The following is an 18,497-nucleotide window of genomic DNA, read 5'->3' as shown; positions in this document are numbered from 1 at the left end:
CCCATGAAACCAAAATCACAATATCCTCCAACACAAACCATTTAAATCATTTACTAGCTCCAAATAAACTCAATAAAAATTATATTCACCATCTATTTCACATTAAAAAGCCAAGACCCCCAAATTTTCACCACTTAGATAGCCACCATTGTAAAAACTATAAACCCACTCATTAAATAATTCCACCAAGACCAAACCCATATATATGAACACATGGATATCACTTCCAAAACTCATAAATCACGTAAATATTATTATCAGAGCTTAGCTTAAAAGAACCTCAAGCAAAAGTACCCACAAAAAGATTAGGAATTTTTACCTCAAATAATAGATATGAGTGAGCTTAGCTTTTCCCTATGGAGTTTTCCTATAAACCTTGTTGGAAAAATGATGGTGGAGGTGGTGAAGTGTGTGTACCAGTGGGAGAGTGAGGGAGTGTGAAAGAGGAGTGTTGTGTGAAAAGAAAATAAAAGAGAGGAAAGTGAGAGGTAGAGAGATGGCTGGCCAAAGTGTGTGAGGGAGATATTTTGTAAGGATATGTGGTGGGGAACAAAAGCGTAGGTGGGGCACGTGCAACTCTATAAAGCCTAATCAATCTTTTTTTTTAATAATGGGCTGGGGCGTTACAAATCTCCCAACCTTCCTTATTCATCTTTCCGTGAGATAGAGTTGTTTAAAAATAAAAATAAAAAAACCGCTCTGTTTTTTTAGTTAGAAAGCCTTATATAAAGATAGTTTTCTAGGTTTTCGGTATTTGGTAGTAAATAAAAATTTTGATCAAAGGAAAACCATATTTGATCAACAGAGTAGTCTATAAAATATAAAACTTGTTTTTTAAAGATTGTTTTCCACTGAATTACTTAGGAAAACAAACTCTTATCACACCCTGTGTGAAACACTTCTTATAAATTATCTTCTTTTTCCTAGTGAAACTTAATCAAATCTCACGCTTCAATCTTTGTCTTGCATGCAATCACAGTAAGCTTTCTTTTGCCTCTATTTTCTACTTTTCTTAATCACTATTCTCATGCCAACACTCTTTCTCTTCTCTTCAATTCCATTTGATTGATCTATTTTCTCTCGTTCTCATTGTCAGTCTCTCACTCTTTGCTCCTCTCTCTGATCTCTCTTGCTCTATCTTTCCCCTCTGTATGATCGTTCACTCTCTAGATGGTTTTTGTCACATTGGGGATGAATAATGAGGAAGAATCTTAGAAAAACAAGGATTGTTGTTTGCATGTGTAAGATTACCAAGGATTTTTCAATATTAAGAGGACTATGCCTGGAACATAGTTTCGATTGGCATAGACCCTAAAACGAGGGCAATAGCCACGTTTCTAAAACGCGGTTATAGACCCTAAAAATGCAGCTATAGCCCTGTTGAGGGCCAAATTTCACAAGAAAGCCCATTCCATGAAAAGTAAGGAAATACCATGGGCCTTAACAAAAGAAGGCCCAATTCATGAAGTTCAGAAGGACCATGAAGGCCCAAAGTCCCAAAAATAAGGAAAAAGAAAGAAATAATAAAGAAAAAAGAAGAGGATCTCAGGCAAGAGCAGAAGACATGCATCAAGGATCTTAGGCAAGACCAGAGGACATACAGCAAGGATCTCGGCTAGGCCAGAGGATATGCAGCAAGAAGAATCAACATCAAGGCCTTATGTATTCCAGCAAAAAGGCCATTAAAAATCCAGCAAAATCTAGTGAAAGAACTGGGTTGGGATACCCAGAGGCTGCCAGAGGCTCGGGATCCTCGGGACGTGCAACACAGCTAAAGTGGGATTGAAACAGCTCAAAAGGGGTACCACGAAATACAAGAAACGAAGAACAGATATGTCTTTCTCAAGCACCCAGTGGTGCAGCAAAGAACCAAAAAGCTTGGAGAATGACAATTCATGAACAAAAGGCTAGTACCTCGGGGAACCCAAAATGAAGAACTATAAGGCGAAGTGGCTGGGAAAACCTTCAACCCAGCAGAAATGGATTCCGCTCACTTGGGAAAAGTGACAGCAAGGAAAGACAACCAAAAGCTGAGTCTAAAAAGTAAGAAGCTTTGAAAGAAGAGAGATTGAAGGTTAGCTGCCCAAGGATGCCCCAGAATGGAAAGTCAATAAGTGACTTTTAGAGAAACAGCACTAAAAGATGAAAACTATCAGAAACAGGGAAAGAACCAGCCATTAAAGTGGCTGACATAACAAGGGCTCTAGTACCCAGGGAGCCAAGGGGGGAGAATTAGTGGTATCTGAACCCTAGAATGACATTATAAAAAGGGGAAGGCAGCCAACATTGAAAGGGGGATTCAGCAATAGGGAATCAGAACAAGAATCGTTGAGAAAACTCTGTCAAAAACTCAAAGAAAGTAGAAAACAACGCCTAGTATCCCAGAAACTGCCACTATAGAACATACTTGGATTCAAAGGGATTCAAACTTTGCAAGTCTTAGAGGCTTAGATAGCCATCTAAGTTTGTAATTTTTGAACTTATTTGGACCTTGTAACGCGTCTTAGTGAGCACATTGTAATCCACAATTAAGAAAAATAATGAAATATCTCATATTGATTTGAGGATCTCTAACAATTATTTCGTGTATTTCTTTATTACATTGTCTTCCTTTACTGTTTCTTGCTGCTCAATATATATATTCTTGCTTGTTAGTTTTTCCTTTTACTCAGCCAAAAGCTGAGTCTTTTTACTGGGGTTCTCACTTCAACTTGGGCCTTGGACACACTTAGCCTCCAAAGAAACATATGCCAAAACATGCACATATCAGATATCACTCTCTCCCATAAAAATCCTTCTCCCTTGGAAGGCAATGCCTAAGCAAAGACACTTGGACTTGAGTTCCAAATCCCACAAGTCTTGTGCGAAGGCACTAAGTCTGTGAGAATTGGGGCCAGGATCCTCGTGGCTGAATCATTCTCATGAAATTCATTTACATATATGTATATGTATTAAAATGTATATCCTAATCTAAGAAACTAACAATTATTTGAAGATATGTGTATTGTATAGTATTTTTTGTTTTTTTTTTTATTTTTTTTTATTTTTTATAGAGGTAAAGGGAAAAAACAAAACTCTATTGCATAATAAGCATGGAGAAAGATCATACAGTTTAGAGAACCAGAAATTCTGGGTTCTTATAGGCCTAGTACGCCCCGGGATCCCATGTCAGTACGCTCGGGGTACCAAGTGAAGGAACTTTTTTAAATGTTTATACAATAAAAGATAAGCCTTAAATATTCTATTTCAATCTCTTTCTCATTGTTAATATTATGAATATTTATTTTACTTATTTTGTAAGAGTAAAGGGTCATTTTATGACACTAAAACACTTATAATGGTATTTTTATTACTTAGGAGGAATCGCATTTTTGTCTTGAGGAGACTTGCGCATAACTTGGTTTGTAATTAGCCCCATTTAGCTGCGGTGAACCAAGCCCAGTCCACCAAAACAACAAGTAGAGGGCCCAAGATCCTTGTTTCTACATGGGCCTGTGTGCTAAGAAAAAAGCACCCTTACAAGCCCCTTTTGGTCTATAGCTGTGTTTTCTATCGTCGTGTTTACATGCGCGGCCTATTCACCGCGACTATAGGTCTAATAGGTCTATAGCTACGTTTTTTTAAACGCGGCTATAGACTGAGATCTATAGCTGCGTTTTTAAAAATGTAACTATAGACCATGTTTGGGCTATGTTTTAAAACCGCGGCTATAGGTACATTTTTGGCTGCATTTTAAAAATGCAGCTATAGGTTTTTTATTATTTTTTTTTCCAAGCTAAATCAAAATCAAACACATACTCACAATACAAACACACTCAGAAAATTTAAAATCAAACACAACATACTCACAATGCAAACACAACGTGCTCCAAAATACAAGAACACAAACCCATGAATCTTCTCTCATTCAACAAACCAACCGAAATCTAACACTAAATCCATTCAAGGAACGAACACAAAAGTACAAGCTCAGAAACACAAAAGAACAAGCTCAAGAACACAAACCCATTTAAACTTAAGCACAATATCAGTAACACAATAGCACAAATTCAAGCACAGATCCAAAAAATTCAAAATCAAAACTCAAATCCAAATCAAGACATAGACACAAATATTGCTAGAATATTCACTTCATTCAAAATTTTCAGCATTTCCTCCATTTTCTTACTAACTAAACATAAAATAACCCCAAAAAAAAAAAAAAGATCTATAGACAAATTAGTGTGCTTGAGATGAAGAAAAAACAGAAAGAAAAAAAAAAGTAGCTGCAAAGAAATAAAGAAAAAAAAAAGTTGTGCTGGAGTGAAGAGGGAAGAAAAAAAGAAAAAGAAAAAAAAAAGATGAACCTGGCGTGACTTGCAGAAGAAAGGAGCAAGACAAGAATGAGCAAAGAAAGAAAAGATGAAAGTGGGGATAGGTAATAATGGGGTAGGTGGGAAAGTGGGGATGCAGGTTATAATTATCATTTATTTATTTTTTGTGTGTTTATGTTACCTATAGACTTAACCTATAGTTGCATTTTTAAAACGCGGCTATAGGCTATCCTTTTAAAAATAAATATATTATTTGCCTGGACCTATAAACACGGCTATAAACTTAACCTATAGCTGTGTTTTAAAAACGCGGCTATAGATAAGCTATAGCCACTTTTTTAAACGCGATTATTGATCCTCCTTTTTTAAAAAAAAAAAAAAAAAATTTATTTGGCTAGATCTATAGCCACGTTTTTTGAACGCAGCTATAGACTTAACCTATAGCCGCGTTTTTTAAACATGGCTATAGATTAGCCTTTAAAAAAAATATTTATTATTTGGATGGACCTATAGCCATGTTTTTTAAATGTGGCTATAGGCCCTATCCGAAAAAATAAAAACGCAGCTAAAAACACTTATAAACGCGGCTATAGTTACCTATAGTCGCGTTTTTTGTAAATGCAACTATAGCCTGCGTTTTTTGTAGTGCATTTAAATTGAGTGGTTGCTATTTTTTTTTTTTTTTTTAATTTTCAAATTTATTTGAGTTCATTGAACTCCTAAACTCTAGGGTCTTTGTCACTTTATCATTTTCTAATAAAAAAAGTAGCAATTTCTATTAAAATCACTGTCTATGAGGAAGATGAAGGTTAGAGTTCATGGATATTGGACAACTAATTTTGATAGTATCTACCTTATCAAGAACTTAAATTTTATAAATTATTGCAACATTGGAATGAAAACCCTTTTGTCAATATTAGTTGGAAAACCAAACTCATACTTGAATTTTCAATTTACATTGTTTTCGTTAATTGGTTTACACAATATATATGTTATACATGTTTTGAATTCTACAAGATATATTTATAAAAAAAAAAAAAAAAATTTGAGTAGCAAACACTAGAAAACGTTTTCAAAGTCACTATTAAAGATAGGAAAATGAGACAGTTTTCTAGAAAATATTTCTTTAAAAAATGACTCATTTTTAGAAAAGTAGAAGGTTGAAACAAATAGAGCAATTCAAAACAGTCTCTAAAAAAGAAACTATAATTCTTATGTTGACTAAAGATAGTTTTCTTTCGACTCATTTTTCCATTGAAACAAATATGGCGATTATTCTTGCAAGATTTTTATTTGAATTATAGCCATGTTTACAAATCAAGGAAAAAAAAAAACTTAAATTATTAAAAAATTAGAGTCGATCTAGAACTACACATTTATGTCATGTACACCACACCCTAGGAGAGCTATCATGTGCATATTCTAGAGTCATGTGTCGAGGATATAAAGAATTGGGGACACCACTTAACCCAAGACGCTTAAGCAGTTAAGCCTATTAGTTTGGACCCAACTATATTATATTAACCACTTATTCTTATCATTTTTATTCAATGTGGGACTTTACTCACACTTGTATACCCAACTGTCTCTCCCTCACGTGTAAGTCTTTGCCTCTCTATAAGTTTTGACTAAGTCCTACTAGCTCACCTTTACTTATGAGCTTTTCCTTCACAAGTGCATCATCCATAAGCTTCTTGTGCACCATCCATAGAATCAAATGCTAACCTCACACACTTATTCATGAGAACTTGTTCTACACTTTCATGTTCGTGGGAAACTTGCACCGCACTATAATCTTAGCACCATTGACAATACTCCTTTATTAGGCTTTTCTAATTTTCCAGATTGTTTATGTTGGTCCTTTCAATTTGCTTTGTCCTTGCTAGGAAAAAGACCTTGAACACCTTGTCACCTTTGTCGCACACCAACCTAATAAAAATTGGGTGCATATATTTTGAGCCCTTTCATAAATGGAGCAAAGATGGGTCCCTTTTTGAAATTGGAGAGAGGATGGTATGTTGCACAAAGAAAGCCCATAAAGCTCACACAAATAATTTTGAAAAAAAAAAAAAAAAAAAAAAAAACCCAAAAAAGGAGTGTTGCTAATGGTGCTAAATAACAGTGTGAAACGAGGTTCCCATAGACATGTGTTAGCTTCTAAAGATTGAGGTTTTAATGTTTAGAATCATATACTCCCTCCGTTTCATTTTGTTTGTCCTCTATTCCATTTTGGGATGTCTCAAAATTTGTCCTGTGTCTAAAAATAAAAATTATTAATTTACTAATATTCCTATTATACCCTTACTTTACTTTCAAAACTCTTTGAAAAGAAAACTAACAAATATATTTAAGGGTATTTTTGTAAACTTATATATTTTTATAGGATAGACAAGACAATAAATAATGTTTCCTTAAAAAGTTTGACTTTTCAAACAGGACAAATAAATTAGGACGGAGGGAGTATTATTTGTGTTGGCAAATCGAAAACAAAACATTTCTAGTCTATGTGTTAGGCAATGCTTAAAGGTGTAGGTTTCAAACTTCAAGTTCATTTGACTACAGATAAAGGGAGTCACTTTCTACCTTGCTCGATTGATCAAGAATTAGGTTTGACTGATCGAAAATCGTAGAAATTAGATTCTGCATAAGTTTTATACAAGGCCCAAGCCCTCAAAAACATTTAGGGTTCCATTCCAACTTGTCCACATATAAAAGGAAAACCCTAGCTATGTTTTGGGGACTTTTGGAAGACTTGTGTGTTACTCTTTGTGAGATCTGAGAGGTTTTGTACCTTCTAACTACGCAAGAATCTACCGAAGCAAGATCTACGATCAAGCAGTGGTAGAACCTAGTTACTGCTACAAGATCATTATTGATGGTGATCTGAAACCTTTGAGTGGGATCTCAAAATCACAAACAAGGTTGCTTGTGTTACTATAAATCTAAGAAGAGAAGGAGTCTGTAGATTTGGAGCTTGCACGTGGTCGTGTCAGTAAGTTACTATATGAGGTAGCAATAGATTTAGGATTAAATCCTTTGTAAAAACTTTGATTCTCTTATAGTAGATTTATTTTACCTTGAGGATAGTTAAGTCAAATCCTCCCCGAATTTTTATCTTGAAACAGTTTATTTCGTCGGTTTTCCTAAGTCATCATATCGTGGTGTTATTTGTTTTTTCGCATTTGTGCATGGTATGATATATGCTTGTTTAACCTAAATCTGAATAATAAACCTAATAATCAACTTGGTTAATTAATTAGGTTAAACAATCTGGTTTAAGGGGTCTAAACGAACAAACAACGTGGACGTGCGGAGTTCCCATGAATGAGCATGCGAGGTTGACATTTTTCCATGGATGATATAGAAGAAGCCCGTAAGACAAGGGGGAATGAGTAGGATTCATTCTTGGTCCACAAATAGGTCTTGAAGCTCATAGAGAGGTAAAGACTCACACATGGAGGGGAAATTGTTGGGTATATACATGTTAGTGGGTGTAAATTTAGACACATGGCGCAAAATTAGATGCTAATTTCAAATTCTAATTAAACTTTCTTTAAACTTTATCTATTGATATATGAGATGGGTAAGTTACACCTGGTGTAACTCTTTTAGAGTTACACCTTTTTTATTCCATTGAATTTAAGTAGATCCAACAGTAAAAAAAAGACCCTCATTAATGCTAATATTCTAATTGATCTCATTTATTATCCCTTATTTAATATATTCTGTAAGGTTGAATTTAATCAACCATGTGTTGGCTTTATTCCGTGCCAAATTTGCTTGTACTTCAGCATGTAGATACCCTGTATTTAGGTGGGAATAATGTAAGGGTTGTGTGTGAGAGTGTGTGAAGAAACTCAAGTTGTGTGCATTCAAAAGAAGTCTTGTAACTGGATCTTGCGAATAACTTGCAACTGGAAAGTCGCCAAAGTGCCACACGTGTGAAGCATTCAGGAAGCTGAAGGGTCACGACAGCTGAAGCACTACAAAACAAAAAGTACAGTTTGGTCTGGCAGTTAACTCATGACTCAAACTCGCAACTCATTCCAGTCGTGAGGCCGAGTTGCTAGAATGCCTTATTTTACTGAAAACTGATTTTTCGCATTCCTCTCATACCCTACTATAAATACCCTTATACCCATGAAATGTATGGTGCTGAAAAAGGAGTCCATTGAGAGAAAAACCCTAAGAGAGCAGTTTCTACAACACACCCACCCTAATAGAGAGAGCTACTTATTCCTAGAGAGAAATCTTTGTAGTCTCTTCTCATTCTCTCTCCCATTGTTATACCCATTGAGAGGAGATTTGTACTCAAACACTACTTACACCCATTCAAAGTGTTAAGAGTGTTTTTGGAGCTTGGGAAGCATTGGAAAATGCCAAGGATGGCGGATGCAATATGGAGCTTATTGTGGGATCCGGTAAGTTAGAGAAGACAAGGTTAAGAGTAACCCTGTTGGAGCAAGAAGCTTGGAGGGCTTAAGTGCATTAGGTAGATTAGGCTTGGAGGTTTTATTGTTATTCATGTATCCCAACTGATTTTCTAGTGGATCATTTTACCGCTTGGAGGGTGGCGGAAAGGTTTTTCGCCGAGTTCTTCGGTTTCCTCTTCGATAACACGTGCTGGTATTATCCTTGTGTTTGCATCTCTCTTTCCTTACTCTTTAACCATTAATTGCTGCTGTGTTTGTGATTAATTGTGTTAAAGTAGTTTGCCAAATTGGGTATTGCTTATATTTCATATTCCGCACATATATTGTTTGAATATAAGCTTGTGTTGGTAATTTTGTAATTGGGGGTCTAAACATTCATTAGTGTTTTACATACTAATTGAACATTCACATTCCATACTTATTTCTAAACCCAAAAAAATTTATATTTCTGACTCTCTCTCCATTGCATGTTTCTCTCTTTCTCTTTTGCACGTTTCGCTTTGAATAATGATAAGAAAAATGAATAGTTAATATAATATAATTAAGCTTATATTCATTGGGCTTAGACTTATTGAGTTAAGTGTGTCTTTATATGTTATATTAACTACTCAAGGTATCTCCTTAATGTTTTATCTCACCAACAATATTATCCTTCTAAAGAGAAAACAACATGCTTATAGCCACTTGACCTTCATTGGACTTGGGATGTTCGTTGGGTTTTGAAGGAACGGTCAGTTGTGTATGGAGATCGACGAGGGGCATGCAATTGTTGTTGTGGCCGGATCCTTTCATTGGAGAGAGCAAGAATGTTGAAGTTGATGGGCCGAATGGATCGTTGGAAGTTTTTCTGTACAAGCTAACTAGAAGAGGTGATTTCCCATGTTAATACTTCTATAGCACAGATCATGGTGATGAAATGGATTTAGAATTAATGATGGCAAGATATTGATATTTTTTACCCAATTGAGAAGTTTGGTATCGTAGAGATATTCTGCGACTTTAAATATTAATAACTTTAATTGAAATTCAGTTTTTTTTTTTTTTTTTTTCTTTGTTTGGCAAATAAAGGGTAGCTTGTTTTATTGAGGAATATTGCGATTTCATAATAGAAAAGGTAGCATTTGGCGACATAACATGTTTTATAGAGGAATATTGCAAATACATTATCATTTTAAAACTAAAAGCAGATCATACCGTAAATGTTCTAAGAACACACTTTCAAGAGTTCCAGAATATCTCTAGATATATAATCCAACTTCGGAATATGCTAAGAGAATATATATCAATACCTTGTCATGAAAACAGTCAAATCAAATGTTTCCCTCTTTCCCTAACTGTTTATCAATCACACACAATGATAGAAGATTTAATTTGCTTGGTCTTGGATACCTTTAATTTGCTGTCAGCAAAATGATATACTTTCATATAATTTTCCAATTTTTCAACAAATTTTTTGGACAGTTTGGGCAAACTTTTTCGAATATTCACTTCATCTCTATAATATCTAAAAGTTGAAGCTTAACACTTGTTGATCCACTTTTTTTGAGCCATATTAGTATAGCATTTCAGTCTAATTCAGTTCATTTGGTCTACTTCATTCTATTTAGTTCATTCGGTCCACTAAGGTCTATTTTGGTCCAATTATGTCCATCTGGTCTGTTTTGGTCCAGTTCAGTCCACTCGCTCTAATCGGTCCATTTTGGTCCATTCCGTCTATTTTGAACTAATTGGGCTTTAAATTGATTCTTTCTGTAGGTTTCCTTTTAAGTTTTGGACTCAAAAAATCCTTCTTCTTTTTTCCTTAAATTTTATTTTATTTGGGTCAAATTCTTTAGTTTTGGGTTAAAAAATACAAATAAAATAGGTATTACACTAAAACATAATAAAAATGATAAATATTCAAAATATTGCTGTAAAATTTAAATTTTAAATAATATCATTACACTTATATTTGAAAAAAAAAATCTGCAATTCTAAACTTATATAATAATTAAACTTAATGTAGACATATCATATGTGTTCTATGGAATGAAAGTGTATATGTATATTTTTTTTAACTCTTGGATATTTTGAAATTAGTCAACTAATTATGGAATATTAAAAAAATCATTTTAATATGATCTTCTCCATTTATATAAAACAATATTATAATTATATAACTTAAATACTTTTATTAAATTGTGTTTTTCATATATATATATATATATATCACTATTTATTATTGTTAAATGTAAAATATACTATATATTCAATTACATAAAACTTATAAAAATATAAAATACTTTTAAATAACACATAAATTATTTAACATAAAAATTTTACATTATATTCTCATAAAAAAATAATATTATATTTTCTCACACATCACCTAGCTTTACTACTGGTTTGTTATTAAATGGGGAGCGCGATAGTTGGACAATTAATAACTCTCTCTCTTTTTTTTTTCTAAATTGGACATGCAGTAACTTGGATATTAATTTGCAATACGTATCTCTATATGAATAGCTTACTACTATGATAACCACCATATACCTTTGGTACAATGGTCACTCCACAACTATAAGTGTTTGTGGGGTATGGGGGTAAGGGACGGGATTCAAGTCTCTAGAAGGAAGTTTCACACACATATACACTTAGATTAAGCTAGAGTAGAATTTCTATCTTGTATAAAAAAAAAGTTTACTACTATAGCCGTTAGATTGCTTAGCATAAACTCATTTGGCATGTTCTACGTAATATCCGTGCTGGTTTCCATTTCATTCTAAAGAAGAGAAGAGTTTGAGCTTCGTAGGTAATAGCATCACAAAGAAGAGCGCTTTTTTCATATAAACATCAATCTAGCACTCTAGACTCTAGAGGCCTAATACTATCCCTGATCCTTTTTTTTTTTTTTCCAATCTATATATAATAGAGCTTTAAACCATAATTAAATATATTAGTGAATCCCCAAAATCATATTGGCAAAATATCATCACAAGCTAATACATTATATTCATTACATCAACATTATGGTTCTCTGAGATTGAGCCATTTAGAAAGAGGCAAAGCATTCATGCTCAGATGAGTTCGAGTCATCACATGGAGAGTGGTTATGTCTACCTTCATATGTTGTTATCACCATTCGACAATCCTCTGATAATCGTTCAACCCTCTTCTTCACCCGACAGTTATTATGGGTACATCGGTAATAACTTCTGCGATTAGCCAAAGTAACCAAAGAAATTACCTTCAATCTTGTCACTTTTGAAAGAAAAAAGCAAATATTTGAGAAGTATCGACTTGGTGCTATAGCACTTCAAATGATTCATGACAATGATGGTAGAATTTTCTTTTTTATCTACTACAAAACAAATATTTACTGATCATGAACAAGGAAAAAAAAAAAAAAAAAAACGAGTATATGCGTGGGCAATCTAAAAAATAAAAGAAAATGTTTGATTAATTCTATCATCTTCTCGTTTATCATAAAAATATGAAGTTATTTTACATTTATATTATCTAGATCAAATATAGTGAGAAGTTTTAGAAAATCCAAGATCCCCTTATACAAACAATACAATCATTAATTGTAATAATAATATAAGTTATTATATACTATATCTAAAAAAACAAAGAAAGCTGCTAGGGATAAGCATCTTCATCTCCAAGCTGAAATGGTCTTTTAGTAAAAGAAAACAAAAAAATCTCAAAGCCAAAATGGCTAGTGCCTGTGAGTGCCATTTGGCTATGTATTTAGCTCAATCGAAATGAATATACATATACATACATACATACATACATATACATATACATATACACACACATATATATATATCCTCCAATGCTCCAACCTATACATTTGATATCTCAGTTGTCTCATGCATGCATAGTTTTTCTTATCTTAGGATTACTATGTGTAGCGCTTATCTTAAAACTGGTCACTTTCTAATATTCTTTTTTACCTCATTTTAGTCTCTTAAATACTAGAAAGAAAATCTGTTATATATATATATATATATATATATCCCTTTCATTTCAATTAAATGTTCTAGTAAAAAAAAAAAAAAGAAGAAGAAGAAGAGATTCCAGCCTATACCTACGTTCAAAGTCTCATTTTTGTTTGTAATGTTGTCAAAGTTATAAATTTCTTAGACCTTAGTCTTGTTTATTCTTGACATTCTAGCAAAACATTTTTTAGGGTAAGCACCACAGTTCCCGACAATATACATCTCGAATGATCATTTAATTAAGCTTGCATCATCGTCTATTCTGATGCAAAAAGATAGAGTTTAGGTCAATTTTTTTACCATAGTTTGTTTTCATGTTAAATAGTTACAATTCTATCATACATTTCTTTGCTGAATATTTAGTTGATACCCATATGCCTTTAGTACTCTATTTCTTACTCAACCAAAAAGAAAAATTTATGGCACTTCTTTACACTCTAAACCATTGCGTTAATCTTAAAGTAAGAAATAATTTCCATGATGAACCTACCTGAGAGGATAGCTGAAACTGGCCATGTTGATTTTAAGATATTTATTACATATGATAGGGAGTTATCACGGAATAATTACACTTTCAAAGTTTATTATTTCACTAATTCACTCATAGTACTCATTTCACAAAACACAGGCACATTTGAAGTTCTTATTAAGCAATTCAGTGGGATCATTACTTAGAAACTATTAACTCTCAATTGAACACCAGGTCAAGGTCTTTTTGTTCTGAACTTACAAAAATAAATTCATACTAAACCTAAATCTACACCTTACTCCCCCCAATCCCAAAAATAAAAAATAAAAAAATAATAATAATAATCTATAAATTTAGTATGTTATCATCTTTTTCTTCATGTTGGAAGAACTTTCCTTGTTTATAACATTATTGCCATACATCGTTCAAGAGTCCAGCCTTCAGTATTTAGTGCATATTAAGCTTGGTCAATAACAACCAACTTTCTTTAGATAGTAGTTCATTCCTTTTTCTTCTTCTTCTTCTTCTTCTTTTTTTTTTTTTTTTTTTTTTAATTAAATTTATTGAGGACTACATTGGCTAAATATTATAAAAAGAATTTCATTTCACAGGGTATCGCTTTCAACATTACAATTTTAAATTTTTGAACTCTTAAATTGAAAATAAGTTATCCTTCCAGTTAAATCAATACCATGCACCTTCTAATCATGGAATTAATTGTCGCTTTAACTATTTCTCTTGCATATCCAAGCTATCCTATGTTATGTTGCCCGTTTCTTCTTGTATCACTTTAAAAGTTTTACCAGGGAATGTTGTTATTATGCTATCTCTTTATGAATGTTCATCCTAATTACTATTCTCCCATTTGAAATTCTCATTGTTTCTCCTGTTTGAAACTCTGTCTATCTAAGGATTCTCTGGTACATATTATATGGGAAGATTAGGCACAGAGTTTCATATGCTTTTTTGAAACCATGGATAGTTAGTATTTAGCTAATTTGCTAGGGCATGATTTTCTTTACTATTTAGAAGCAATTTTACTTTCGTGCTTTCAAAAAGATTAAAAGTTTTGCTAGGTTTCACGAAGATAAGTCATACCTAAGATTCCAAGATAATTACTTCATATTTATTCAGAAAGCAAGAGGCAACCAAACAATAACCTTTTCAAAGCCCTAGCTTGTCTCATTGAAAGCATAGACTCATTGTTCATCAGTTTGAACCTTGCGTTGCTTAATAATATTTCTATTATTGTTCATCATTTCGATTTGAGAAATTAAAAAGAAAGCTATTAAAATGTGCTTTCTAAATTGATGGCATGATACCACAATCTCTTAAAAATTACCATAACTTTTAAGTGGAGTTTATAATATATCTTTGAATTAGAATCGCATCTCATCTCCCCAGTGTGAGTTTGTTTCTAAAAAAAATAAATAAATAAATTGATGACCTGATATGATAAAATGTGTAAACATATTGGAAAAGTTATTATATGTTCTTCAAACTTCTAATCCTTTCACAACTACTTTTCTTATTGCAATTTAGCTAGTAACTCAGTGGTAATTTTAGTGCAGATAATCATTGATCGTTATAGAAACTCATTATAAAACAGGGCCAACATTACAATTCTTCTACGCATTTTCTGATGTTCAACTCTTCCTTTCCACAAAATTACCAATTTAATTTACATGCTTAATAGTGTTGTCATTTTGTCAATATAGAAAAAAATTATTATTTTTGAACTTTATTGAATGTTTTGAACCAAAAATTACTCTAACATTTCCATAGATTCAATCTCTATCATATTTATAAGGGAAAAAAAATTCCATGATTTAGGGTTTAAATGGTCACAAACAAGACCATGATCGAAACTGTTGCCACTAAGATCCCGGATGTAAGGTTCAAATGGCCAAAAAGATCAGCAGAACGAAAAATCAACAAAATCAGACAAAGCATGCACACAAAAGTATTCTAATGTCCATTTCCAAAAAATAAGCGAGAAGTCTTAAGGTTTGAAATCAATGGAGGTGAAATTCAATACCCTACGTAAACAATTTCAATACTTTCCATATCATGATTTAATATGTTACAACATGCACATGAGTATCCTTATGTTTAATATGTTATTTAAACCATTAAACTAAGACAAAACACAAGTAACAAAGTTCCTAACAGGTGCATATTCATTTTGAAAAGTTCCTAACAGATAAATACAAAAGCAGTATGAAATGAAAGTGTGTCAGTTTTCAATCATTGAGTCACATAAGAGATGAAATTCCATATATATATATATATATATATAAATATATATATATATATATATATCTAAAATATCAAATAAAATAGATATATGAGGGTACATTCGTCATGTAACATATCCACTGACCTATACATTACCTTGTTCCATGAAAACCAAAAGTAGTTTTAGTCATCATATCTTAAAGGAATAGATGAATGATTGATATTATAAGATATATCTTTGAAAATAAGTTCTTGGTGATATATAAGAAATGATCTTTAGGGTAGCTTTTTCCCAGTTAAATCTCTCCCCTCCCTTGTATAGGTTGAACCAATGCCACACCAAAGATGCCATTAAGTTACACAAGGGCTAACATTTCAGATGCATATGAAATTGTTATACTGTGTTGCTTGTGTAAACAAATTCAAAGATGTAAAGTTATGCATCAACAAATTGAAAACAACACTTCTCCATCCTATTCATGCTTGAACATGAGTAGGAGTCAGATGAACTAAGTTGTTGATACTCTGAAAAATTATAAGTTTGCTTATTTAGCTAGGATTATATACCTAATCAATATCACCTATCTTCTGTTTAATTATCTCTTGTTTTGTTATTCATTTTTTTAAAAGAATACAAACCTCAATGTTTATTCAACACTGAGAGCAAATGCCTCCAGTCATTTTTTAATTGGGATATATATTGTCGGTAGCCATTGATAGAATATGTACATACAATACTTTCAAAACATCAGAGTATAGTCAATGCATCAAATTTCAATTAGAGCAGATTTGGTTGGTGTGATAGAAATTATATAATTTAATTAGGGTAGGTGAGATAGTATCTCCATTTAGGTTTGAATATTGAATTAATTCATCACTGTCTTTTTTTGTATTTTAGACAACCTATATGTGCTTTATGTAATCCAAAAATAAAACCTCAATTCAAATACCTTAATGACTTCCTGTATTCAGAAAAAGGAAAAAAGAAAAAAGTAGACATATATTGAACCTGCGTTAATGCTATTACCATAATACCGAAGCATGTCTTACAAGCAAATGATGATTAATTTAATATAAACCATTCTCTACTTCAAATATAACCAAGTAGATTAAACTAATTGAAATAATTTTTAATGATTCGTATTTAATTTTCCAAAGATTAGTTGAATATTCTAAGTTGTTTTAACTTTTCCATGTCATACACTATCTAGAAACAAGCATTCATTATATTGTTGTTATGGCGTTTACACGTTATCCACATTTTCTTGTAAGAAAGCATCTCTGTTTTGCTCATATGGCTCTTAAAATCTTGATATAATTCGAATGCATGTTAAGTGCAAAAAGCCAAAATATTAAACATGCTGCTAATTAACACAAAATAGCCTAATGATTTCTCACACACAAATGTATGTGAAAATGAAAACAGTGGAAATAAAGAAGGATGTATATATTACCTTGGATGAAGGCTATTCTTGACAACTTTCTGGCCATATTTCCTCCATTTGTAACCATCATCAAGGACATCAACATCACTCCTTGTTTGGAAACAGAACCTTGGCTCTCTAAGCTTCCTTCTCACCTTCACCTTGCTTTTATCTGAGGTTGAGCTCCTCCACCTGCCAAATTCCAAGTTCTCAAAATTGGCCATATATATATATATATATATATATATATATACTTCTATATCTTTCTTTTAGTTTTTATTAGAGACAATATAACTAAAGAGAGAGAGGAGGAAGAATATATAAAGGTAAAATCCACTGATGGACTTGAGGATTTGGATATCAATGTGTATCAAGACTTTTATGTGTAGTAGTACTTGCTCCCTCACATCCACAAGAGGAGAGAGAAAGAGGGAATATAATGACATGCTGCTCAGAAAGCATATTGCAAAGAACAGAAGCAATCTCTTCCATATATGGCTAGATCTCCTTAGATTCTGTGGAGAAGATTAATAATTTCCTCCAGTTCTCTTATACGTGCATGTTTGTTATTTGGGTATTGAAATATGAGAGAGAGAGAGAGAGAGAGATCTAATACCCATATAAAGAAAAAGAAAAAATGAAGTTAAGAGAGAAAGATACCATGAATTGTTGCCATCGCTAGCATTACCGGTACCGTTTTCATCATTGACAGCCTTGGGATCCATCGTTCCCACCTAAATTTTTCCATAAGAAAATTAGAGTACAAAAACATCAAGTACCAAGTATTTATAAATAGATACCACAAATGAAAAAAATACAAAAGAAGCATAAAATTATCGAATCCCTCATTAAAAAACAATGCCAAAAGGCATGATATGAAATATAAAATTGTCAAGAATTAATTTTGCTTCACCCTTTTTCTTAAGCAACACCCTAATAACCACCTGGTCGTTATTCCAAGAAGGTCTAGTGACAAGGTCGTTATGACTAAACCCCATGGTGGTGGGGTTAGTGTTTGATGTGGCACCAGTGGTGGCGGTGGTGGTGGTGTTTGTTGTGGCGCCACCGCCGCTGAGTGGCTGAGACATCTGAGAAGATTGTGAGGGAGCTAAGAAGCTTAGGACCTGGTTATCTTCAAATTGTACAAACCCCATGTCGTGGATCGCTTGTGGAGTGGCTGAAAATGATACTTGCAGCTCGTAATTTGGAGCTCCTCTTTCTTCTTCCATTATTTTCATACACTACCAAGAGAAGGTTTTGCCTTTTTTTTCTTCCCCTTGTTGTAAATAGCTAGATTTGGTGCATGTTGTCCACACCCAACTGTTGGTATGTAGTAAAGGTGTCTTTTTGTGCTTCACAGTTCATACACGGTGTAGTTGTGTTGTGGTCAACAAGTAAACGCTAAATGGAATGTTTCTTGGAAATTATTCCATTCTATCTTCTTAAGGTTGTCTTGAGAGACTTCTCTCTATCTCTCTCTCTTTCTCTCTCTCTCACACACACAGGGGCACAAGTACAGTACTAACGTGTAACGAGTTAATGCGTGGTGGTGTACTAGAAAGGAATTAGGATATAGACATTTTGAATTTTTAATGGAAGTGAAGAAGTATGTTTTACGGCAAAAATATTCTATT

General features: G+C 32.9%; 1 protein-coding gene across 1 annotated transcript; it reads right to left on the bottom strand.

The window, feature by feature from the left end:
* Nucleotides 1-11,654: 11,654 nt before the first annotated feature.
* On the bottom strand, nt 11,655-18,371 carry LOC126723256 (probable WRKY transcription factor 12). The gene is made up of 4 exons (XM_050426580.1): nt 17,808-18,371; nt 17,524-17,597; nt 16,894-17,055; nt 11,655-11,940 (listed from the first exon to the last, which is right to left on the bottom strand). The coding sequence occupies exons 1-4, from the start codon at nt 18,099-18,101 to the stop codon at nt 11,778-11,780; spliced, it is 693 nt and encodes a 230-aa protein (XP_050282537.1). The 5' UTR covers nt 18,102-18,371; the 3' UTR covers nt 11,655-11,777.
* Nucleotides 18,372-18,497: the final 126 nt, after the last annotated feature.

This window comes from Quercus robur, chromosome 4 (assembly GCF_932294415.1).
Source record: "Quercus robur chromosome 4, dhQueRobu3.1, whole genome shotgun sequence".
NCBI lineage: Eukaryota > Viridiplantae > Streptophyta > Magnoliopsida > Fagales > Fagaceae > Quercus > Quercus robur.
The sequence above is the reverse complement of the archived record's forward strand: the minus strand, read 5'-3'. Positions and strand labels throughout refer to the sequence as shown.